This window comes from Suricata suricatta, chromosome 17 (genome assembly GCF_006229205.1).
Source record: "Suricata suricatta isolate VVHF042 chromosome 17, meerkat_22Aug2017_6uvM2_HiC, whole genome shotgun sequence".
Taxonomy (NCBI): domain Eukaryota; kingdom Metazoa; phylum Chordata; class Mammalia; order Carnivora; family Herpestidae; genus Suricata; species Suricata suricatta.
In genome coordinates this window covers 27,892,408-27,916,494 of record NC_043716.1, presented here as the reverse complement: position 1 = coordinate 27,916,494, position 24,087 = coordinate 27,892,408, and the positions used below count along the sequence as shown (strand labels likewise).

At 52.4% G+C, this 24,087-nt stretch overlaps 1 protein-coding gene across 2 annotated transcripts in view; it reads left to right on the top strand.

Moving 5' to 3' along the window:
* Nucleotides 1–23,734, top strand: part of AKAP1 (A-kinase anchoring protein 1) — a 33,554-nt gene extending 9,820 nt beyond the window's left edge. The window contains exons 1-11 of one of the 2 annotated variants that reach the window (XM_029927591.1): nt 2,470–2,649; nt 9,466–11,089; nt 13,634–13,767; nt 15,299–15,425; nt 15,966–16,093; nt 18,116–18,293; nt 19,681–19,831; nt 20,299–20,366; nt 21,742–21,815; nt 22,023–22,085; nt 22,661–23,734. In XM_029927591.1, coding sequence (XP_029783451.1) covers nt 9,490–11,089; nt 13,634–13,767; nt 15,299–15,425; nt 15,966–16,093; nt 18,116–18,293; nt 19,681–19,831; nt 20,299–20,366; nt 21,742–21,815; nt 22,023–22,085; nt 22,661–22,735 — 2,598 coding nt within the window. In that variant the 5' untranslated portion in view covers nt 2,470–2,649; nt 9,466–9,489 and the 3' untranslated portion in view covers nt 22,736–23,734. Of the gene's footprint in view, nt 1–2,469; nt 2,650–9,465; nt 11,090–13,633; nt 13,768–15,298; nt 15,426–15,965; nt 16,094–18,115; nt 18,294–19,680; nt 19,832–20,298; nt 20,367–21,741; nt 21,816–22,022; nt 22,086–22,660 lie in introns of those variants that run through there. The other variant, XM_029927592.1, reaches the window with a different exon arrangement.
* The last annotated feature ends 353 nt before the right edge of the window (nt 23,735–24,087 follow it).

The following is a 24,087-nucleotide window of genomic DNA, read 5'->3' as shown; positions in this document are numbered from 1 at the left end:
AAAGAACAGCCCTTTGCCCTTAGTGCTTCCTGACCTGCCCCTTGTCTAGAGGCAGCTGCCCTTGATTCTTCTAGCTGTCTTCCCCGCCATTTACATCTTTATTTCTAAATGGTGTCCTTTTCCTTTCTTTTCTTCCTTCCTTCTTAAGAATATTATTTGACTTGTTTTTCTGCTCTGGAAGGCAAGGACTAGGCTCATTCCTACACTTTTTTTCTCCCCTCATCTTGGTATAGAGGTAGCACAATACTAGTCAAATGTCCATTGAGTGTACATTATGATATAAATATTGCTAATGGCAGCGAAGTTTTTGGTGTTCGTATTTCCTTTCTGTCCTCCCTGGTCCTCATTAATTTCCTGTGTTTCTTGAGCTTCATTTTTTGTCTCCCTAGTTCTCTGGCTCTCCACTGGGCCTTGGCGCTTGTTGTCAGAGCACCTCTTGGAGCTTCTGAGTACCAGGTTCTCCACTTGTTGGTGTTGCTCCTGAGAAGCACCTCTGTCCCCAGCTCTGCTTCCCCTTTATCCTGGGAATCCATTCCTTTCTTTGGTTGTGTTGCTTTGTGGGTGGGTGCCTCCTTTTTTCTTAATTTACTCCCTTGTCTTTCAGTAGCTTGCTGAGGAAAAGTGGGGGAGGGTAGGCAGCCCACAAGAAGGAAGCTGATTGATGCACAAGTCCCTTAGAAGGCATGGATTTGGGGTGTGGCTGGAGATGGGATAGTTGGTAGAAAGTCGGCAAAGACCAGGGGGCGCCCAGACCCCTTCCACCATGCCAGCAGAAGATCTATTCCATAAAGGAATAAAGCAGGAGGGGGTTCTGATTTGGGTGTTCCGTAATGATGAAAATGAGTATTGAGTGAAAGTTTGTGTATTAAATGGGACAACTGAGGCCCCCTTGGCTCTCAGAATGCTGGCATTCAGGCTTCTAACCTCTCATCTCCCACCCCAGGACATTAGAACATTCCAATCTGTGGAAACTGACAGCCTAATTCCTGTTTGTCACCCAACCAGGATACTTTTCTGACCCTTGGACCAAGGTTCTGACCCTTGGACCAAGGTCGTCAGTTGGTTAAGTGGCAGAGGTTGGCAGCAACAGGCCCATTGAAGAAGGTTACTGGGTTTTTTTTCTTTCCTCAAAAGAAACTGAAAGACTTGAAAATGCCTCAAAAGTGCATTTGTCTGATTCATTTCTGTATCTCACTGCACTTTGTACCTTGTAGTTGCCCATAAACCCGTATTGAATAGAAATGCCCTTAGGCCTTTATATGATTTCTGAGTTGGTCACATTCCACTCTCTGCCATTTGGGAAATCTGTGTCTTACCTGTCGCTCTGCCTACCTGACTGAGGCGCTGGTGTGAAGGGCCTTTTGCCTCACACCATCATTTCTGTTCCTTTTTTATTTTTATTTAAAAATTTTTTTTTATATTTGTGAGAGAGAGAGAGAGCAAGTGAGCATAAGCAGGGAGGGGCAAAGAGAGAGGGAGACACAGAATCTGAAGCAGGCTCCAGGCTCCCAGCTGTCAGCACAGAGCCTGACTTGGGGCTTGAACTCACGAACCGTGATATCATGACCCGAGTTGACATCAAATGCTTAACCAGTTGAGCCTTCTAGATGCCCCTTTTCCTTTTGAAGGCATGTCATCTCTGTTAGCTGTTTCAGGAAGCTTGTTGTCAGAGCACAGCTTCATACCTTCTGGGCGGTCTTGGGTAGGGTTCTGTGGTCATGGGCCGCAATTCTGTTTACCCAGGAACACTTCCCTGGCACCTGCTTTGTCACTGTCCTCAGAAGTGTCAGAAGTTACCGCGAAAGCAGGCTGGTTGCCAGGAGCTGGGGACGAGGGGCAGGGCGGATGTAGCATAGCTGTTACTGAAGTTTTTGATATCACATTCTTACTTCCCAAAGGAAGCAATGCAAAGACCTTTGTAGAAAATACTCCTCCCGCCCCCTTAATCGTTTGACTGGACACCTGTCAGGTGAGTTTGGTCAGCAGAGGGAGGGAAACTGGGCATTTCACTTTTGGGTAGGGTTTGCTTTTTTTTATTTTTTAAACCATATTTTCCAAATTTGGGGTTCTTTTAATTTGTAATTGACCAGCTCTTAATCAGAGAGGATTTCCGGAGATAGTTTTTTTTTTTTTTTTTTTTTCATTTCTGGCTTTTACTTGGCGCTGGTGGGATTTGGCTCTGGGTCTCCAGACCCAGAGACCCAGCTGGAGAAGGCTTCATTGGGCAGGTTTTCCCACCCAGATGGTACTGGGCTGAGCCTCCAGTCTCCTGGAGGGCAGCCTGGGAAGTGGCCCGTGACTTTTGGACAGCTGGTCTGCCTAGAACAGGGAGAGGGGCTGGTGTGGCCACAGTGGCCCACCTGGCTGCTCTGTGAGGCCATCACAATGAAGGGTGTGGGGGACAGCACGGAGCAGGACCTCATAGCTCCATTGTGAGCTAATTTGCAATCTTTAGGGTGCCAACATGAGTCACAGCTCACACAAGCCCCTTACAATGAAGGTAACAACCCTTTGAACATCAGGGCTGGGCTGAGATCAACATCCCTGAGGCATGGCCTCAGCAGTCTGACTCCTGGGCCCCAGACATGCTGCTGAGGGCGAGTGGCCCAGCCTAACACCGCCCCCCTCCACCCTCAGCGGCAGCACAAGGTAGGCATTGACTGTTACAGCATTTATCCAGCTCTTGTATTTGCTTCGGGGCTTCTGGGAATGCCCTGTAGGACTGCGTGCCCAGTAGGTAGCTACCAGCTAGCCAATGTGACTATTTAAGTTGAAATTAATATTAAGTAAAATTTAAAATTCAGCTAGTTATGTTGACCACATTTGGAGTGCTCAGCTCCCTGTGACAAAGTAGCTGCCAGTACTGGCCTGTCTGTTGTCACTTGGGGATCATTCAGGCCTTTGCCTTTTGTGACCTGCTCTGCTTTGGTTGCAGCTGCTGCAACTTGTTCCCACTGCCTTGACAGTAAAGGTCAGCCTCCTTTTGTGTGGCCCCTACCGGCTCTTCGCTCCAGCTTTCAGGACTTCCGCTCTCTCTGGGACTTGCTGTTCCCTTCCACCCCCAAAGGCATCTTGAGTTTAGAATCTTAATTTATGTTATTAATGCACTGTTGCAACCTTAGAAAGTTCTGGCTGCCTTTGGGACAGCTTTCTTTGGGTTCTGTTTGCCCACTTCTGAAATTGGGCTCAGCACATGTAGGTGTGTGTGTGTGTGTGTGTGTGTGTGTGAGAGAGAGAGAGAGAGAGAGAGAGAGAGAGAGAGAGAGAGAAAGAGAGATTCTGCAGTATGCATTGTGAGCTTCTGGTGGACAGAACATACTTATGTGTGAATTATTACATGAATCTAAGTATAACCTCAACCTGGTAAGGAATTAGGTATATGCATGCTGTAGAAAGCAAGAAGCTTTCTTGGTGGTCTTGCAGAGACCTCTGTGTGTGTGGTCTTCCTCCAACAAGCGGGGGGGGGGGGGGGGGGGGGGGGGGGGGGGGGGCCTTGACCTTGACCAGGCCCACAACCTGCCCTTGTGCTCCGAATGCAGTGGCAGCAGGTGCTGGGCTTCAGGTTCGGGATCCCATAGCTATGCCCTGTCCTTTGAAGACCTCCCTCCCCCCTTCAGAGGGAAAAGCCCCTCAGCAACAACTTGATGTGCTGGGCATTCTAGAGATGAGGCGTCTCGAACACCTGGGGGACTGTCTTTGGTAATGGGAACATACAAACCTGGAATAATGGAAATGTTCACATTTCAACCTAGGGGGTATGTAACAGTCCACTCAGAATGCGGAGTGGGCGCAGCTTTACTGACCCGGCCCAAGTCCAGTCTAGACCTGATAGCCACTTGACTCCTAAGTGCTTGTTTTTATGATCAACTTTCCTGTCAATTAATTACACACAGCTCTTCTTTCCACAATAACTGTAGCCAAATGGGCTTAGTCCCTGGGACCAACACTGTACTCTTCCCAGAAATTTGTTTTCTTGTTTAGCAGAAGGCTGTAGACTGCAGTAACCGAGTTGGTCATTGGTGCTGGGAGTGAGGCCATTACTTCTCCAGAGATAAGCTTTTCTGAGAAGCTACAGGTTCCTCTGGGAGGAAGGAAAGGAATCGTTTTAAAGATTATTTTAATTTTTATTTTTAAGTAATCTCCACAACCCAATGTGGGGCTTGAACTCACAACCCTGGGACCAAGAGTTGCATCCTCCACCCACTGAGCCAGCTAGAACGCCTTAGGAAAGGAATCCTTTTAGAACCTGGACAGAGCAGGTGAATGCTAAGGCCTTGTAGGGCCGAGACACGTGCGCCTTCAGCTCTGTGTGACCACTGGGCAACCCGCCAGCGTGCATCTATTCCCGGGCAAATGGACCTGCTAAAAATAAGCAGGCAGCTATTTAATTCCAGCAGATTCAAAATAGCCACCTCTCCTCCCCACCACCCCGCGGGCAGGGCTCTGCATCCTTCTGCAAGGCTTTCCTCTGGCCTGCCCGAGTGTCTGGGGCCTCTGGAGGGGGGGCCGTCGGGGAGAAGGCTGCCTGCAGTTAGCTTGTGAGCACGAAGGCTTTTAGACCTGCAGTGTTAAATGCCACTTAGGTCTTGAGAAGTTCAGTTTTCATACAGAACACAACAAAAACAAAACCAAACCAGGGCAAGGAGAGCAGCTCAAGAGTCCATTCCCAGAGAAGGAGGGTAGCAGAGAGCCTTGTAAGGCTGAAGTGTGCACACTTGTGCATGTGGGCATGTGTGTGTGTGCATGCGTGGCAGCGGCCCTGTCTGAGAGTTCAGGCACAGTTGGTGCGTCTTCCAGCACCTGTCTAAACCTATCTGACTGTAAAGCAGGGAAAATGGCATCGTCTCTATTCACAAGAAGCTCTTTTGAGGTGAGATTGGCTCACGGAAGACTCTTGGGAGTGAAGGGCTGAGGAAATGAGGAACTTCTCTAGCCTGGTGGGAAGTGGGGGCTTCGGTTGCCAGGAGCTCCCTGTGAGGCACCTTCAGTGAGTCCCAGCTAGGCTCCTCTGGGTGGGGTGGCGCTGTCTTGGTGGAGAGGGTTAACGTCTCGAATCACAGCCCCCGGTGGCAAGGGAAGGATAAACAAGGCATGCCTTCTCCTGTCTGGGGATATTACACCTCTTTTCTCAAGTTGCCTGAGCACTTCAGTTGGGCAGTTCCTGTCCCTGGAGGTCTTCATGGAGAGAAGAGCTTTTCCTGGAGGACCCTGACAGGGTGGGGGTAGGTGGGTAGTGGCAGGCACTGGGGATGCAGGTGGGGCATTCAGTATTTATGGGTTGGGTGACGTGTGGCCTCAGGGGACCAGTGTTAAATACCTTCTGACGAGTCCTCCTGACACAGTAGCAGGAGGCATCTGGCTTGGAAATGATGCAGAAACTTTCCTGAGTTGAGTAGTGATAGTTGACTGGGGGGAGTTGTGGATGGTGGGTTTAGGGTCTCACCGCCCCCCCCCCCCCCCGTGGAACAAGTGGGACGGGGAGGGCTAGGTGTGTCAGTGGTAGAGGTGTCCTTGCAAGCTGCAGAGCAGTCTTGTGTCCCCAGGTGACTGTCTCTGTGTTTAGTGTTAACTAGGAGCAGAAGGGACAGTGAGGACAGTGACATGGGAGGCCGGGGTCTGGGTGGTGGTGTGGATCAGCTAGGTTGCCAGGCCAAAGCCAAGGCTGAGAGGGTCTGCTTCAGCGAGGGCCTGTCTTACAGTCAGTCCCTGGGACCTCTGGAGGTGGGGTGGGGGTCAACTTCTAGTACTAAAGGGCTGGGGTCTTCTATCAAAGAGGGCGCATGCAAGTACTTGAGCAGGGGGAGGGGCAGAGAGAAGAGAGAGAATCCCAAGCAGGCTCTGTACTGGCTCTGGGCTTGAGACCTTGTCCTCAGCTGAAATCAAGAGTCAGACTCTTAATCCACTGAGCCACCCAGGCACCCCTCCCAACTGCTTTGAGAGGCAGTTTGTATCTTGGTTAACAACTCTCTCCTTACACACCCCTGTTGAGTTTGGCTTTGGGCCCTTGATTTGTAAAACAGGGAGACTGCCCTCTGTGGGAGGTTAAGTCTTAGGATTCTTTATCTTCCTCTCTACACCATTCTACGTAGTAATCTTGTTCCTGATCACAGAATTGGTAGAAGACTGTGGGAATCACAACTATAAACCCTGTTGAAATGGGATTGTCTAGTTAATAAGGAATCTGAATCTAAATTGACTGCCAAGAGAACCTGGGTTCAGACCCAGGCCATGCTTCCGGTGGCATGTGACCTATTGGGTTGGACTGGTCTGACAGTAGGCCATGTGGTAGGCATCCTCGCCTTATCCTGAGAGCATCCTTCCCCCATACCCTCTATTCCTCCTCGGATTTTATTTATTTTTATGTGGAAGACATTGAATACTAAACAAGTAGCCTGTATGTAATTTACCACTTTTTCAGGGGTGTGCACATGGTTCCAGCACAGTGATTCTCTGACTTGAGTGCACATTGGAATCGCCTGGGTTAAAGAAACAACACCTGGTGCCCTCATCTAACCTCAGATTCTGAGTTAATTGATTCGGGTGCCACCTTGGCCTTGGGATTTTAAAAGCTTCCCAAGTAATGCTAATGGGCCACTAAGTTGGAGAACTGCTGAGAGAAATTTCAAAATCTCTCTTCCTGGAAGGAAGAAGTAAGACTCTATTGGCAGATAAGGAAAAAAAGCAAAAAATGAAAAGCTGTTGGAACTAATAAAAGAGGTCAGTAAGGTTGTAGGGTACAGGATCAATGTGCAAAACCTTTGCCTCTCTAGCCGAGAGGCTTGGCATGTGTCTTTCCTAGTTTGCCTAAAGGGTTATACGGGCACAGACGGCGTACATGAGGTGGGCTCCAGGTTTTAGCTTCTGTGCCACTGCAGGGTCTCCGCGTGCGAACATCAGCTCCCTTCTCTGTCACCGGCATGCCCACGGATTCTGCAGTGTGTTTTGCAGTGATTCCCCATAAGGGCATGCCCCAACGAGCAGTATACAGACCTCTGTCTGTGCAGAGCTGTTTTGATTTTTTACTTTTTTATTTATTTTTTAAGAGAAGATTGCAGGGGGCGCCTAGGTGGCTCAGTTGGTTAAGCATCTGATTTTTGATTTTGGCTCCGGTCCTGATCTCACGGTGTGTGAGATTGAGCCCCGTGTCAGGCTCCGTGCTGACAGCGCAGAGCCTGCTTGGGATTCTCTCCTCTCTCTGCCTGCATGCTCACATACATACTGTCTCTTTCTCTCAAAATAAATAAATAAATAAACTTTAAGAAAAAAAAAAGGCAGGTGTCATAGGTCATAGGAGGTATGGTCATAACCTTTTTTTTTTTTAATGTTTATTTACATTTGACAGAGAGTGCTGGGGCAGGGGAGGGGCAGAGAGAGAGACAGAGCCGGTCTGAAGCAGGCCCAAGGCTCAGAGCTGTCAATACAGAGCCTGATGTGGGGCTTGAACTCATGATTGTGAGATCATGACCTGAGCCACCCAGGTGCCCCTTAACCTTTTAAGAGCAGTATGAACTTCCCCTTTCCTTGGCCCATATATTGCCTTATTCTTTTCAGACATGAGTGAGTTCCAGACTTAATGTGGAGTAGAACCTGAGTTCCGGTCCTTGGCTGTATGACTTTGAACCCTTTTTTTTTTTTAAGTACTTATTTGTTTTAAGCTTATTTATTTTGAGAGGGAGGGAGAGAATCCCAAGCAGGCTTCGCACTGTCAGCACAGAGCCCGATGTAGGGCTCAAACTCCCGAACTGTAAGATCATGACCTGAGCTGAAAACCAGAGTTAGATGCTTAACCAACGGAACCCCTAAGTTTTTATTTATTTAATCTCTACACTCAACATGGGGCTCAAACTTACAACCCTGAGATCAAGAGTAGCATGCTCCACTGACTGAGCCAGCCAGGCACCCCTACACTGAGCTATTTTAACCTTGATGATGGCAATACATTCCAAACCAGGTGGTTGAAGATTAAGAGATGCAAGGGAGAGAGCATCTGGTGAGGTTCTGTGTTTGAAAGTGAAGCTGTAAAGAGCATCATTGAAGTTTCTGCCTGGAGGGATTCATGGGGTTTTCTGAGTGTGGCCGCTGCTTAGCTTCTGTTTGTGTTTTCCATTCCTATGGATTCACTTTCAAATCTTAGCAGGAACGTTTATGGCATTCCCCACCCCCTCACTTTGGGGCTGAAGATGTTTCTTCACAAACTGTAACGGGTTTGTGAATCCCCTGGGGGTCTTGTTAAAATACAGCTAGTGATTCAGGTCTGAGCTGGGGCTGTGTTTGTAGCCAGGTTCCCAGGTGATGCTCGGTGCCTCTGGCCTGTAGACCTCACTTGAAGAAGTCAGGTTCTACAGCAGTGGCTCCCACCCTCCACTGAACTTTAGAACCACCTGGGAACTGTGTGCTCTGGTTTTGCCAAAGACCATTAGCATAATTAAACCAGGAAGAGTTGTTAAAGCATTTATTTACATTTATCTCTGCCACAAAGCTCAAACCCAAATTAAGGTATAATTCACCGTATCAATGGAGGAGTTTTGGTTGTAAGACGACTTGTGATTTTTGCAGACAATAAAATTTACTAGCATGGGAGGTACTGAATTACAAGCGTTCTGGAATAAGTCTGTCATATACCTCTAAGGAGAGCTAACCCTGCTTTGCATAGCACTCGATACATAGCTAACCCTACAGCCATCCTTTATGAAATGTGTCCCCATCTTACGATGAAGGAAGCTGAGGTTCCTATATCCTTCGCATATCCACCACCTTCTTCGGTCTAGGCCCTTATCATTTCTCCCGGGCCTGGATCCAACTGACTCAGGTCTCCAGGTGCCTGTCACTTGATATGCTGTTCCTCCTACTCCTGCCAGAATCACCCGGTAACACAGTTTGGTGTATGTGCCTTGCAGACCTCTGCTGGTTCTCTGTTGCCTACAGGATAAAGTCCAGACTCCACTGTGAGGCCCTAGAGCTCTCCTCGAGTCCACTACGCAACTTGATTCTTCAAGCATGACCTGTGTCTCCATGCCTCTGTATGTTTTGCTGGTCTCTTACCCTGGAGCACTCCCTCATCCTTTTGAAATCGTATTCATCCTTTGCTCCAGCTCTCTTTTGCTGCATAATGGTTTCATTGATTCATGATTTTGTGGGTGCATGTGAGGGACATACATACTTGTGGATTTCACGCTATCCCCTTGGGGGAGCATAGAATTCGGCATTGAGGAATGATGAAGGAAGGGATTTGGGTCCAAGAGAAGGCTCGTCTTGTTTCAAGGGAATGTGATATGGAGGAGGGAGCAGAAGGGGCCGTCTCTCCCTGCCCATCCCTTCCAGTGGATCACACAGAGGGTGTGAGCTGGAGGAGGGATGTAACTTACGAGGGCAGGGAAAGGGCAAGAAAATAGCTGGTTGTCTTCCTGTGCAGTGGTGTCGGGATCCCCTGCCTGACTCTGATCGCATCCCTCTCTCCTCCTGCAGGTGTCATTTCTTCAGGCCTCCAGGATGGCCATCCAGTTCCGTTCACTCTTCCCCTTGGCGTTGCCTGGAATGCTAGCACTTCTCGGCTGGTGGTGGTTTTTCTCTCGTAAAAAGCATGTCAGCAGCCAGGACAGACGGGTGGAGGCCAGCGCTGTGGGGCTGAGGGCTGGCTGCTCCATCACAGAGCCACTTCCCGTGGAGGACCCCTGTCCCAGAGTAGCTTCCACGCCCCCCAGCACTGTACAACCGGCGGGAACGGAGCTGTTGTCCGTGAGCAAGCCTCTCACTGAGACCCCAGCCTTGCTGCGGCCACATCCAGCCCATCGCAGGTCAGAGTCCTCAGGCAGCCTTCCTAACAGCACAGACGTGAGATTTCGGCCAGGAACACACAGAGATGACAGTACAAAGGTGGAACTAGCCCTGACGGGTGATGAAGCCAAGTCCATTCCTCCCGAGTGTCCCTTTTCGACCCCAAAGGGGGTTCCTTTCCCCCACGAAGCAGCCGAGGTGTGCAAGCCAGAGTCTCCATTCAGTGGGCCAGCAGGGCAGGGCCGGCAGGGCCAGGCTGCAGCTCCCCGAGAGAAGCCAAGAGAGACCGGTGGGGTGGAAGGCACTGGCGATGCGGTGTCAGGAGGAAACGTGCCGGAAGGGTGTATGTTGTCCCAGGAGCAGGGCTCTGAATCGCAGACAGGCAAGGTGCCCAGCCTGGCTCCCTTTGGAGGTGCCGGGGAGAAGGTGACGAGCCTCCCGCCGCAGGCCGAGGAGGGTGCTGTGGGGACGCCATTGAGCAGCTGCAGGGAGTCAGCCCATGTGGAGCTGATGGAGGTCGCCAAACTGCCGGTGCCTCGGGGCAGCGGCACAGCCTGTGAGGCACCCTGTGCAGGAGAGCTGGGCCACGAGGGCGCCTCAGAGCACACCCAGGAGATGGAGCAGGCTGCCTACCAGATCGTCTCTAAAGTGATCTCGGAGGCGACCGAAGAGGTGCTGGCCACCACCGTGAGCAGGATCGCAGGCCGGCCGTGTCTTTCTTCGGCCGCTCAGCTCCATGGGCAGCAGGAGGAGAGCTGCGCCCCAGACTGCCGGGAAACCAGCCTGGGGCTGGATGCCGAGGGGCCTGCTCCAGCCTCTGTGGTGGCTGAGGCAGCCTCGGGCATGTCAGATGCTGCTGTCCCCTTACCAGGCCCACCCGCAGAGGACCTGCCACCACCAAAGACCTATGCCAGCTGCCTGAGCAGCCCTCTGTCCAGCCCCAGCAAGGACAAGAAGCCAAAGAACTCTGCACACCACATCTCCCTGGCCCCCGGCCCACCGCCCACCACCCCCCAGGGAGAGCTGCTAGATGAGGCATGCGTCCTGGTAGAAGATGCTGGATGTGTCACCTGCACCTCTGACAGCAGCCAGGATGTCCCCTCAGTGGTCCCCGAGCAGCACTCAGATTCCCTTAGCACTTCAGGGCTTGAAGACTCCTGTACGGACACCAACTCAAGCCCCAGGGACAAGGCCATCATCCCGCTGCTGCCAGAAAGTACTGTGCCCTTCAGCAATGGGATGCTGAAGGGGGAGCTGTCAGACTTGGGGAATGAGGATGGATGGACCGCAGATGCAGAAGCAGATCACTCGGGAGGTAGGAGGGTCTTGGGTGTGCCTCACCTAGAGAACGGGGTGGCGGGGTCTCCGCTCGGCTGGCAAAGGCTGCTGGTCTGCCTCTCCCTCTGCTGCTTCTGCAGTAAGAATGCTCTCCAGCTCTGTCCCAGCTGGCCTGCAGACGGTCGGGGCACAGCGCGGCACTGGTGGGTAGCTGAGGAGTTGGGCTGTAACTTGGTTCGGTAGCCAGGGACCCTCCCTAGTCCTCCTGAAGGAGCCAGCTCAAAGTTGGGCCCGCTGATCCACCTCTTTTAAACCTGACCTCTTAAAGGTTTCTGTGATGGAGAGGCCTCCTTAGCTTAATTCCAAAGTACCAAGATGGGTGTTAGCTTTTTTTTTTTTTTTTTTTTTTTTTTTTTTTTTTTTTTTTTTTTTTTTTTTTTTTTTTTTTTTTTTTTTTTTTTTTTTTTTTTTTAATGCTTGATTTCCTTTTAATCATGTGCTTGTTCCCATGTCTCCACCCGCCTTCCTTCTCCAGAAGCTCTTACCGGGTAAGTGCCCAGAGAGCGGCCACGGCCTGACGCTCGCGGGAGGCTCTCGCCTTCCTGCCTTATTGTCGCCACTATTCCTCCACAGAGAGCCCTCCGCCATTTCCTTTCCGTGCGGCTGCTGTTCCACCCCTGGGAAAGAGGGGCACTTTGGTAACCAAGTGTCCACTGGGTTTGTCGAGTGCTGACCCCCGCGTAGACTTTTCAGACTGCTAACGCACAGGTCAGCAGCTCCTGACCCTGGTTTTATAGCAACCCTGGGGCATTTTCATTATCTTGGGGGAAGAGGCCATAGATCCCCAGGGGGGTCTCTGATTTGCTGGTCCTGGAGCCAGTCCCTACCCTCTCTGCTCCAGGAAGGTTGGGGGTCTTTACTGGGAATTTGACTACTTCCAGCAGTACTTTCATCACATTTTGTCCCCTTTAAGACACTACTGATTGATGTGCCTCTAAAGGAAAAAAACTCATCATGGTGATGTTGAGCGTAGAAGGCCAGAGACCGTTAAGATGCATCCTAATTGAGGGATGTTAAAATGTTTTTTTGTTTGCTTGTTTTTAATCAAAAAGATCTTAAAATAGGTAAGCAAAAACTTTTTTTTAAGAATAAAGGAGTTTCCCTTTGTCAGCTGGCCCTCAGCCGAATTCACAGGCCCGTCAGCCATGTCATGCCACCTCTAGGTTGGTGGTGGCAGCTACTCCGACGCAGTGAAGGCCTCATGTTGAGGCCTCGTGGAAGAGAAGGCGGTGAGGGGACGTGGTGATGGTGGGGAGGTATGGGGACAGTGGCTTGGAGCCTGGCAGTACCGTTTGCCCAGCACTCGGTTGTGCACAGCACAGGTTTCTGCCTCGCCCACACCTGCACCTTAGTGCATGGCCATCCCTGTGCGTGAGGAAGTTGAGGCTGAGGGGGTCTGGCCTATGAGCACGGCCTGCTAGAGGCCTGTGTGATCTGAGCCACCTCTGCGGGTCCCTGGGGGTGGCTGGTATCAGCCAGTCCTATTTTGTCCAGGAGAGGCTTGGGCCCCTGATGTTGAAGGATGAGGTCACTTTGAAGGTGACTGTTCCTCAGCTGGGAATGGACTCTCTTTTAAGCCTTACTCTGCATCCAGACAGTACATGCATTGCTTGGCAAAGGATTACGTCCAGGGTTAGGAGAAACCATGTGGAGAATAACCTAATTAGTAGACTCTCAGGAGCAATCTATTTCTGGCAGTCAAGTCGTCCATATTTAAGCCAGAGTCCTTTCTCTTAAGCTGGCCTGGACCCGTTTTTCTGAGATCCCCCCCCCCCCCCCGCCCCCGCACATTCTTGAACAAGAGCAGAGCGGACCACGTTGATCTCAGGATCATGCTTCCTGCTCTGTTGTCTGGGGCATGAACTTCAGTCTTTTGACCAGAGGGCTAAAGACCCACCATGAACTTGGAAGAGCATTCAGAGTTGCCCAAGTCAGGCCTAAGCAGAGGGAAAGGAGAGCTGCCTCCTTCCATTTATTTCCAATACGGCCCAGGTGGTACAGGATAAGAATGGGGCCTTCAGGCCAGCCGGAGTGCAGTCTTTCTCGCTCTGCTTGACTTAAAGTCACGGCCCTTGAGTCCAGGCCTGAGGCCTTGGGGGCCTTAGGGTCCCTTGGTCTGGGGGCTGGCATAGTGGAAAGGCATGGGCCGGTTGTGACTGGTCAGTCTCTGTGGAGGCCGGCACCTGATACCCGGCCCCTGGGACCATGCAGACCTGCTGGCTGGCCCCGACCCATGGACCCCCCTTCCCAGCTCACCGCTTGTCTCCGCACCGGCAGCTGTGGCTGGGCGTGGCTGCCGCTCCAGCCAGCAGGGCCATGAGCCGCAGGCTAAAATTAGGCGTCTCTACACCCCCAGTCCTCCTTTCGTTGGGGTCGTTCTGAGCCTTCTAGACGGCAGGTTGACAGTCCCCCTCCCAGCTTGAGGAGGGGGCGTGGGTGGGGGGGGCCTCCTGGGAACACAGGTGCAGACCTCTCTTAGCCGGCGTCTGTGTGTCTCTGTGTGCCGCTTCCTCCCCTGCAGGATCGGACAGGAACAGCATGGACTCGGTGGACGGTTGCTGCGGCCCCAGGAAGACTGATGGTCTCCAGAACGCCCAGGCAGGCTCCAGTCCTAAGAAGGTCGACCTCATCATCTGGGAGATCGAGGTGCCAAAGGTAAGGGCTGCAGGCTCATTGGGCTGCAGGGGAGGGACAGTAACCGGAAGCGGCCCCTGAGTGAGCCAGAGGCTGAAGGGGACAGGGGGCGCCACACTCTGCCAAGCTTCAGAGAGCTTCCTGCGGGGCGGAGTCCCCTCAGCCACCCTCAAGAGGGACTCGTTCTTGTCCGCCTCAGACTCCCAGGCTGCTCACTCCCCTGGGCCATCCTGTGTGTTCTGGGGCTCAGTGCTGTCCCCAGATGCCAACAAAAGCCAGCCTGAGGACGTGGGCCAGGCGGGAGTCCCTTCACTGTGCTCTGCTTGAGCTCGCCAGCGCAAAGTAGATTTGATAATTGAGCACAGCGTAAATCCATATTTCAGAGCCCTTGAAAAGTATAGAAATGTATGAAGAAAATAACAAGCCGCTCTAATCTCACCCCCGAGAGGGACTATGAAGACTTTTATTTCCTTCTTGTTTTGCACCCTGTGGTTTTTAAACAAAACTGAGATTATGTTGCTTTAATTAATGCTTTTAAATATTTAACAATTTAATTTTCCTGTGTTATTCTTTGAAAATATAATTTTAACTGCATTATTCATTGCGTGAATGTCAATTTACTTCACCAGTCCCCAAATCCAGAGTACTTAAGTGGTTTCTAGCTTCTTGCTGTTCTAACTTACAATTTATTAGCTTGATCGTGATGTTTATTGCTGGGGCTCAGAAATAATTGGCCAACTGAATTCTCCCAGGCACTTAGTTCCCTGCCGCTGTGGAGATTTGACTTGGCTCGAACTCTGGGTCAGGCGGGCTGCTTTGACCCCGGGGTGCTGGCTCCCGTGGTGTTTTTGCCCGCCGTGACCCTGATAGCAACGCTGCCCTCTTCTTCTGTGGTTGCAAAGGGCGCGCACCCAGGCGGCTCTGGGTGCAGAGCGACCGTGTCCCTCATGGCTCCGCTGGGGTGGGGTCGTTTGGGATCATCTCTGAGCTACTCTGACATCATGGCTAAGTTTGGCTGCTTCTTTCTGCCTTGAACTCTTGGCACGCGGGGCACTTCTGCAAGCCTTGTCCTCCGGAGGCTCCAGCCTGCTATCATTTGGCAGCAAGAAGGCCAAGGTTTCTTTTGACTTTTCCTTTCAAACGGAGCCTCTATCTTTGAAGCCAGATAGACTTGAAGGGGCCAGAGGAGTTGTAAATCGGCTCTTCTGCTGGTGAAACTTCTCTGAGTGTAGATTTGGGAGGTTGGGAGGTTGTCGGGGAAAGAAATGGGAACTGCTGAGTCCTGGGGACAGACTGTGTAGTTCAGCAGCTTAGTAACTGTGTGATATTGGGAGAGTTGCTTAGCCTCTCTGAGCTTGTTAATTTGTAAAACCATGATAAAGGTATCTGTTTCGTAGGTAAGTGCTTAGAACAGTGCTTGGCGAATGAGTGCTGGCTTGTTACTGTGTTTGAGCTTGACCTTGTGTAAAACAAAGGTAGGTCTTTGGGAACGTAGGAATTGGTTTCCCATTAACACCCCCTAGTTGTCTCTCTGTCTCTTTGTCTCTCTCAGCACTTAGTTGGTCGGTTAATTGGTAAGCAGGGGCGTTACGTGAGTTTTCTGAAGCAGACGTCTGGTGCCAAGATCTACATCTCAACCCTGCCTTATACCCAGAACGTCCAGATCTGCCACATAGAAGGTCAGTGGCAGCTGCTGCCCACCTTTAGTTTTCTTTTCTGAAACATAAAGCATTTGAGTCCCAGTTCTTCCTCTTCTGGAATCTTGGTCTCCAGATAGACAACCCTGGTCATCCCAGGTGGTCTTCAGCCCTCCTCCTCAGCTCAGGTACTTGAAGGGGCCTCTGCTCCCTCCCCCAGATCTGCCAGGAAAGGCGTGGGCACTCAGGCAGGCAGGCTGGGGGCCCCGGCTTGACAGTGCCCGCTGCCTCACACGCCTCCCTCCCAGCAGAACGGGCTTCCCTTCCAGTCGGTGAGGGCTGGGCCTTTCCCATCGGCCAGCCTCCTATTGCATTCAGAGCATGGACACAGCAGAGGTACCATCTGAAAGGCCAGTGGGTTTCAAGCCACTGCAGATGCTTTTCTTCTTAAGGCAGAACTTATCTGTGTGGCACCTGAAAGGTTTACTTGAGCTCCTGGAAAGGACTTGTGAAGTGGGGGTGTGTGTTTGGTTTGCGATTTGTCCTACTCAGGGTGGCTCTCCTGCTTCTACCCCCATCTAGGCTCTCAGCATCATGTAGACAAGGCGCTGAACCTGATTGGAAAGAAGTTCAAGGAACTGAACCTCACCAATATCTACGCTCCCCCACTGCCATCACTGGCACTGCCTTCTCTTCCGATGACTTCCTGGGTGAGCATGTGCCCGGGGGACCAGATCCTCTTGCCTCCCTTTCACCCCAACCTGCCCCGAATAAGAAACTCCCAAGACCGTGGGCCAGCAAGGCCAAGAGCTCGTTGATGTCTCTGACCTCTCACCTCTGTCTTCCTCTGGTCAGTTCAGTTATGCTTCTATTTATTTATTTTTCTTTATTTCTGAGAGAGACCGTGCGGAGCAGGGGAGGGGCAGAGAGAGAGAGGGAGACACAGAATCTGAAGGAGGCTTCAGGCTCTGAGCTGTCAGCACAGAGCTCAGTGTGGGGCTCAAACCCACTAACTGTGAGATCACGACCTGAGCCAAAGTTGGACACTTAACCGACTGAACCACCCAGGCGCCCTTCGGTTACGCTTCTAGCCGGAGTTCTCTGGGGCTGGGCTTTAGGGCTGAAGTGCTGGTTAGACGTGCCTCTGTCCCCACTCGGAAAGATGATTCTCCTCAGGCTCTGCCACACTGGTGCCTGTTGTGTTTTTAAGGCATTTGTATAGAAAGGATTCTACTCTAGCCAGGAGACTGGGTGCACCCCAGCTGGCTTGGGTCTCCTTAAGCTGGTGCTGAGGCCTAGGTGGGACCCACCATTGTGGGCTTGGATGGGCTCGTAACGGGTCCTTGTGTTTTTTACTCCTAGTTGAGCCGGGCCTAGTGGTGGCCCTGGTGAAGGATTCCCTTTCCCTAATCCCTAGATTATAAAGGAGAAGAAATTCTCCCTACCAGGCTGTGGAAACCTGGAGACTCTTTGGAGGTTGACCCTGGAGTTTGGCAGGAGGGGAAGCTGATGTCTTGGGGCCTTCGTGTCCTGGGGGCTGTGGGGTTTCTGGGGCCTGGATCCTGCAGTGTGCCTCCGGCTCCATTGAGCCTTATCTCACTGGTAGGAGAATTGTAGTATTCTGTAGGCCAAAGACGACTCTGCATTTCACACATGGGCTGAACCTGCTGCATCGAGAAAATTGCCTCCCTAGCTTTTGTTTGGGATGGTTGATTTCTTGGTTCTGTGACTTGCCCCCTCCAAAGACCCTTGTGGTGGGCGAAGGGGATGGATGTGCTGTTGTTTTCCTGTGGATGTTTGGGAGTGGGCTGACCCCCACTCTGTCCTTTACTTCTGGATCATAGGGTTTTTCCCCAGCAGACGTGGACCAGACCCACTCTTAAATTCTAAATAATTGAGCGGTTGTTAGGGCTTCCTCCATTGTGTTCTGTGTGGAGAGGAGACCCCAGATGCCTTTCAGCCAGCAGCAGTCGGGGGGAGGTAGGGAAGTCAGAACTCTTAGCCAGAGGCCTGGCCACCTGACTGGAAGATGGACTGGACATCTTTCTGTGTCCAGGCCACCTAGATGTTGCCTGTAACTTGGCATCAGGAAAACTAGTGTCCAGGGACAGGTCCTTTTGAGACCAGTCTTAGCCTCTGTGAGGGCCTGTAATGTGGGCCTGGCCACTGAGCAAATCTGCATTCCACATGGCAGTGGGAATGAGTTGGGAGGGTGTCTGTGGAGTGTGGACAGGAAGAGACCGTAGGACTCAGACTGTTGGGTCCTTGCTGGCAGGAAAGAGGAGAGATGCTGTCAAACTTGAAGCTCCCAGGGTCATCTGCAGGGCTGTGGATGCTGGCTGAGGGGCCTGAGGGGCTGCCCACCTCTTAGGCCCTGGGAGCGTGTTCTCAGTGGCCCCTCATTCCGCTGCCTTTCCTAGTGCTCCAGTCTCCTCAAGCGCGGTGCGGGGAGCCGAGGCTCTGGCCCCTTCGCTACAGCCTCGGCTGCCTCCTCCCGCCCAGCCCTGAGGCGAGGCCGCCTCTAGAGGTTACTGTTGGCATTGCAGGACAAGGTGTTACACTTTTCACGGCTCAAGTAGTTTTCCTTGACTTAATGTCGTTTGGGTGCCATGTTGCTTTGGGCAGCCAAGCCCTTGTGAAAGACGTGCCAGTTCAGAGTCTTGCCCTGTGGCTTAGGGCTTACCCCAAACCCCAGGAGGATTGCTGCAGTGCCTGCTGCCCCTTCTCCACAGCTCATGCTCCCTGATGGCATCACCGTGGAGGTGATCGTGGTCAACCAGGTCAACGCCGGGCACTTGTTCGTGCAGCAGCACACGCACCCTACCTTCCACGCTCTGCGGAGCCTGGACCAGCAGATGTACCTGTGCTACTCCCAGCCCGGGATCCCCACCTTGCCCACCCCGGTGGAAAGTAAGTGCTGTCCTGGGGTCCGCGGGGAGCCCTGGGCTCCGACCAGGCCATGGGAAGAGGGTTTCGGGATGGCCTGTTCTGCCCTTGGTCTTGACCCAGGAGGAGGCTGTTCTGGGATCCTTCATGGGAACAGCATCCCTGCGGGCTTGCCAGCAGCATGGAGTCACTATGGGCTGGCTTACAAGCTAGCCTGATGGACGGGGCCTTCCCACTGGCTGATGGGGGCCTGTGCAGTTGGAGTAGAGTTTTAACACATGAATTCTAGCTCTGCCATGTATCTGCTGAATGGAGCTGATGCCAGTCTGTCCCAGGAGTCGGGGGTGTATTGTTCTATGTAAAGTACCTGGTCCAGACAGTGGATCTTATAGAAGCTCTAGACAAGCAAGAGGCCTCTGTGGTGGGTTGGTTCATCTCCATTTGACAGAAGAGAAAAATGAGCCTCTGAAGTCGAGTGACTTGCCTCAGTGACATTTGAGCCGGAACTGGGAACTAAACTCACTTTTGTGGTCTTGAGTGTGTCCTTTGTCACTATTTTCCTTGTTGCCTGTGAATCTAGGGTCAGAACATCTCTTCCCCATTGCTGTCAGGGACTCCTAACCCAGAGCACCCTGAGGGGCTTCAAGGCATTAGAGATACCCATGAAGTTACCCAGGTCACAGAAATAAGGATTTAATTTTCATCAGAGTCTACTATTGCCTCAGTCCAGCAGTGAAGACCAGATTGGGATTTAAGTGACTATACCAGGGGTTCCCTTTAAGGGTCAAGGTCAGGACACAGTGTGGTCAACTGAGTGTGTAGGCCCTCAGCCTGTAGTTCCATTTGTTCTGGCCCTGCTGCCACAGGCCGGGGTTGGCGACTACTGGCTACCAGGGACACGTGTGCTCCGAACAACTTCCTGAAGCTAAGGCTAGAAGAAGTGGGCTTAAGCCTGTGGGTCCCCTTCCAATCAACTTCTGAGTCGTCACGGGTCAGATCAGGCCCTAGATGCCAGGCCAGTGAGATCTGCCGCGTTTGGAGGTTCTTGATTCTTTCTGGGACTTTCCCTTAAGAATGTAAATCCCCATTCCCTGAGTTTTAGAATTTATTTGGTTTCTTCTGGCCAGTCCTTATCTATCTCAGGCTCTGGAAGAATGTGTTTTGGTCTGCAGAAGGGCTTTTTGGGTGGCATATGTGGGAGGCCAAATTTCCCACATCTAGGTCCTTCTCTTGGCCAGTCTCAGGTTCCAGGAAGACTGGGGGTGTGGGGGATCTCCTTGCCATTCCCCTGCCCCATGGAGGCACAGGACTCAGAGAAGTAATGCAGGGAGGTGGGTAGCACTGACCGGGGTGACCCTTGGTGCCTTGTCCTATGCCAGGACTGTCCACACACTCTCTTCCTGCCCCGCAGTCACGGTCATCTGTGCTGCCCCTGGCGTGGACGGTGCCTGGTGGAGAGCCCAAGTGGTGGCCTCCTACGAGGAGAGCAATGAAGTGGAGATCCGCTACGTGGACTACGGTGGATATAAGAGAGTGAAGGTGGATGCGCTCCGGCAGATCCGGTGGGTCAGCGCTCCTCAGATGAGCACATGCCGTGCACGTCGAGGCCATGGGGTCTCTGCAGAACTGCGCAGTTCTACCAAGCCTGGGACGGAGGCTGACACTTCCTTGTGCTGCCTGCTCTGGTTTGGCAGAGTCTGATATGAACCTGCTGCACTGCTTGCCTCGGTCAAGCTGAGCTAGAAAGGCCTGTTTTGGGGAGGAGGTCCCCCCGAGCATCATGGGGCAGAAGTGAAGCAGCTTCTCTTTGGGAGTTGGATGCGAGCAGTCCCTCTGAGTTCAGGCTGCAGCAGGGAGCTGGCTTGTGTCCAGCCATGCCAGGGGCTGCGGCCTCCTGCCCATCGTAGAGGCCTCTGCTTCGCTTCATCCTGGGTTGTGGGGGGCTCACAGCACTAAGCAGAAGATCAATATTGGCCTATAGTGGAGTCAGCCTTCAGGTTCATAAATGGTGTTTTCCTTACTTTTCTAGGTCTGACTTTGTGACCCTGCCATTCCAGGGAGCAGAGGTCCTTCTGGACAGCGTGATGCCTTTGTCAGGTAAGGATGGGGCCTCCGGCTTGGTGGGAACAGTTGTTGAGAGTACGTCTTTCTCTTTGAGCATGTTCCTTTGCACCGGGAGGGCTTATGCTAGTGCAGGTCGTGGCCTCTGACGGAGTTCCTGATTGAATAGGTCTGGGCCACGGCCCAAGGATGTGCATCTCTAGCAAGTACTCTGGTGATGCCTGTGCCGCTGTCCCTGAACCCCCTTTTCAGGACCACCGTGGTGGACTTTACCCAGGCCTCCAACTTGAGAGGTTGCAAATACAGGCACCTTCCAGAACATAGTCGAGACCCAGACTCCTAGTGTGTGTGGTTGAGGTCAGGCATTGAGGCCACAGTGCTGCTGGGCTGGGCCCTGTGGGGACCATGCTAGCACTGAGCTGTGTGATATCAGACTAACCACATCCCTGAGGGTGGAGGACTAGCAGAGTGGTCCTGGGCAAGTTAGTTAGCCTTGGCTATTTTTTTTTAAACCATCTGGAAAATGGGATAGTATCTGTCCTTCAGGGCAGCTGAGGAAATGACACCCTAGAACTGCTATGTGGACGGTGGTCAGGTTGCAGCTATCGATGACCAGGATCTTTTCTCTTGGTAGGAAACAAACAGTTCGATCATCCCACACTCTTCTAATCTTGTTCCTGTCCAAAGCAGTGAATTGCATTGGAGGCACTACAGTCCCGCCAGAGTCCTGTCAGCCAGCGCGCTGGGCAAGGGCCTCTGTCTCCTTTCCTTTGCTGCTCTGTCCAGCATCCGGCTCCATTTCTGTCCATCTCCGCAGTCTGGCCCAGCTGACACGCCCCCTCTGTCATCAGGCATTCCCTTTGTCAGAATTGCCTCTCCCATCCTTGCCACCTCTTGCCTTGGCTGTGTCCTTGTGCATAACTTTATAATCTAACACCGAGGGCCACCTCCGTGGCCTGCTGCTTAGATCTGAGACTCCCCTTCAGCACTCTGGGGGCTGGTGGACCTGCAGCCATCACCTCAATCTCTGTTCCCACCTGGAGAGTGGGGATAACATCACCTTTGTAGGGTGTTGCTCCTTTAGTGGAAGAACATCTACCACGTGCACGGCCCGGACTGCACCCAGGAAGGTGGTGGGGGTGGGGGTGGCAGCATCCCCACTGAAGGCAGAGTGTCTGTCCCTATGGGCCCCACCTGCAGTGGGTGGCAGGTAGCGGAGACGCTGTGCGTGTATCCACTTGGAGCGCCGTGGAGGCCTGGCCTCTGCCCCTGGCATAGGTGGCTCTTCCGAATGAGGGTCTCGGGTGCCTGGCAGCGTCTGAGGAGTCTTGGAACAGCCCTGGAGTCTGTAAGTCACAAGGGCGCTTTGCCCCGGTGAAGTCACATGCTGCTTTTCTCTTTTCCTCTAAAGACGATGAGCACTTCTCACCTGAGGCCGATGCAGCTATGAGCGAGATGACAGGAAACACTGCGCTGCTGGCTCAGGTGAGCGGGCGGCAGCCGGGGCCTGCCTGAGGAGCTGCTGCCCGGCCGGCCTCCGGGCCTGCCTCCGGGCCTCTCGCCTCCAGGATGTTGGATTCCTGGGAACTGACCTTTGAATTCCTTTCTCCTTTGTGGCTTGGGCCCTGGGTTAAGGAGGGGTGCATGGGGTAGCTTTTAAACATGCATGCTTTTTTTCTGTTGTTTTTCTAGGTGACAAGTTACAGTCCGACTGGCCTTCCTCTGATTCAGCTATGGAGTGTGGTTGGGAACGAAGTAAGTTCTGTTCTTTTCCTTTAAGCTGCTGGCCAGCAGTCATGGATTGATTAGGGGCTGGTTCTGCCTTGGTCTCCTCTTGAGACAGTCGGGAACTATAGGCCAGTGCCGCCCTGGGGACCGTAGGATGTCGGGAGAGATTTTGGTGGCCACAGTTGGGGGTGGTGATGCTTAGAGTCACCTAGCAGGTGGTGGCCTGCCACTCGGCATTTGGCAGTGCACAGACAGGCCCCGTGACAAATGTCAGCCGTCCTTCTCAGACCTTCCTGAACCTTCTGTCCATTGGGGTTTCTTCTGTGTTTCATGGTATTAAAGCTCAGATCTCTTAAGTGTATTGAAAAGCCTGTCATCCTGCCAACAGGACATTAAGTAAATGCCCCTGTTGGCCTAGAAGGGTCCTGTCCCACCCCCGGTTTCTCTCAGACCTCTTGCGGGCATGTGTGGTCGCTTGGGCCCGAGAGGGAGAGCCCCTGCTGGCTTGAGACCTGCCCCAGGGGTGGGGGGGGGTGGTGGGCAGCGGGAGTGGGGGGCCCGGTGCCGGCGGGCAGAGCTCTCACGGGAACCTTACTTTCCAGGCGGTGTTGATAAACCGGTCGCTGGTGGAGCGGGGACTTGCCCAGTGGGTAGACAGCTACTACGCAAGCCTCTGACCCTGCCCCCCACGGCCTCTCCGGAGTCTCTTGCACTGTTGACCTGGGCTTGGCGCTAAGGCAAAGACTTTACACCCGAATAACAAATGTCATCCTCCCCGGAAACTTCTCTTTTTTTGTATGTCGTCTGATGCGTCTCTCAGACGGGACTGTGGGCTCTCTCAAAGCCATAGGATGGTGTTGAACAAGCCAGTCGGCTGAACCTGGTTCCATGCCTTTAAAAACAAACAAAAGCTGAAGTAGAAAGGGCGGCCGCCAGGCTGTCCTCCAGCACCTGCATTCCGCTGCCCGCCCCCCTCCCTCGGCAGGGCCGACCTTGACAGCAGCCGAGGGCCACAGGCTGCCCTGCTTGCTTCAGAGGGTTTCTTTTACTTCACAACCTTTCTTCAGGGAGCAAGACATGAAGTCACTAATTGGTATTGATTACTTGTACGGCTGACGTAAATGAATTTGTGATGCTTAACCAGTTTTTATAAACTCCATCTAGGTCTCTCAGAAGGCAGACTTTTTAATGCGTATGTAAATAGGAAGCAATCATACCTCTGGCCTTGGTCCCCGGGGAGGGGAGCTCTTATCTTGCCAAGCCTGGTTGTAATTTGTAACCATTTTCTACTTGTGCAAACTCTGTAAATATGTTTAAAAAAATGTAATATTTTGTATAAGATACACTGGAGAACAAAGGGAACTCGAGATTTTTCCACACCCACATCCTCTGTGAACAGTAGTTACTTCTGCGGACCCGGCCGCCTGCCTGCCTGGGCTGGCACGTCTGGCGGCTTCCTAGGTGCCGGACAGGGTGGCTTTGGGCTGTAGATTGTGATCGGGGCTTTTTTTCCCCTGTACAAATTTGTTAAAAAAAAAAAAAAAAGAAGAAGAAGAAAGGAAAGAAAAAAAACATTGAATTACCTTACAGTGGTGTGTTTTGATTCTTTTTTAGACTCGCTTTAGCTTTGTGCGATTTAAGAAAGTAACTTAAACTTCTATAAATCTTGAATTGTACACGCTGTAGCTTGGAGTCCATTTCTTCCTGCTGAGAAGGGTCAGGGTGGGGAGTGAGGAGGTGGTTGTGTGTGGCGGGCTGGAGGGGCCCTTCTAAAGGACACCCGGGGCTCTTAGGACCCCGGTTAGCCAGAAATTTCCATCCAGCTTTTTCCGCTCCTTGCCCCACAAGGTGGCAGCCACGCTTCCCCTGGCTTCCCCTCGTGAGTGTCTCAAACAGCCAGGCCTGAGTTTAAAGCACTGGGTTCCCAACTCCTTTGGGCGGTCTCGGTAGATCATTGCAGTTCTTTAATGCACTGCAGTGGTGGGAGCCATAACTCCCGATGTGGGGAGAGCGGAGTGAAGTTTGATCT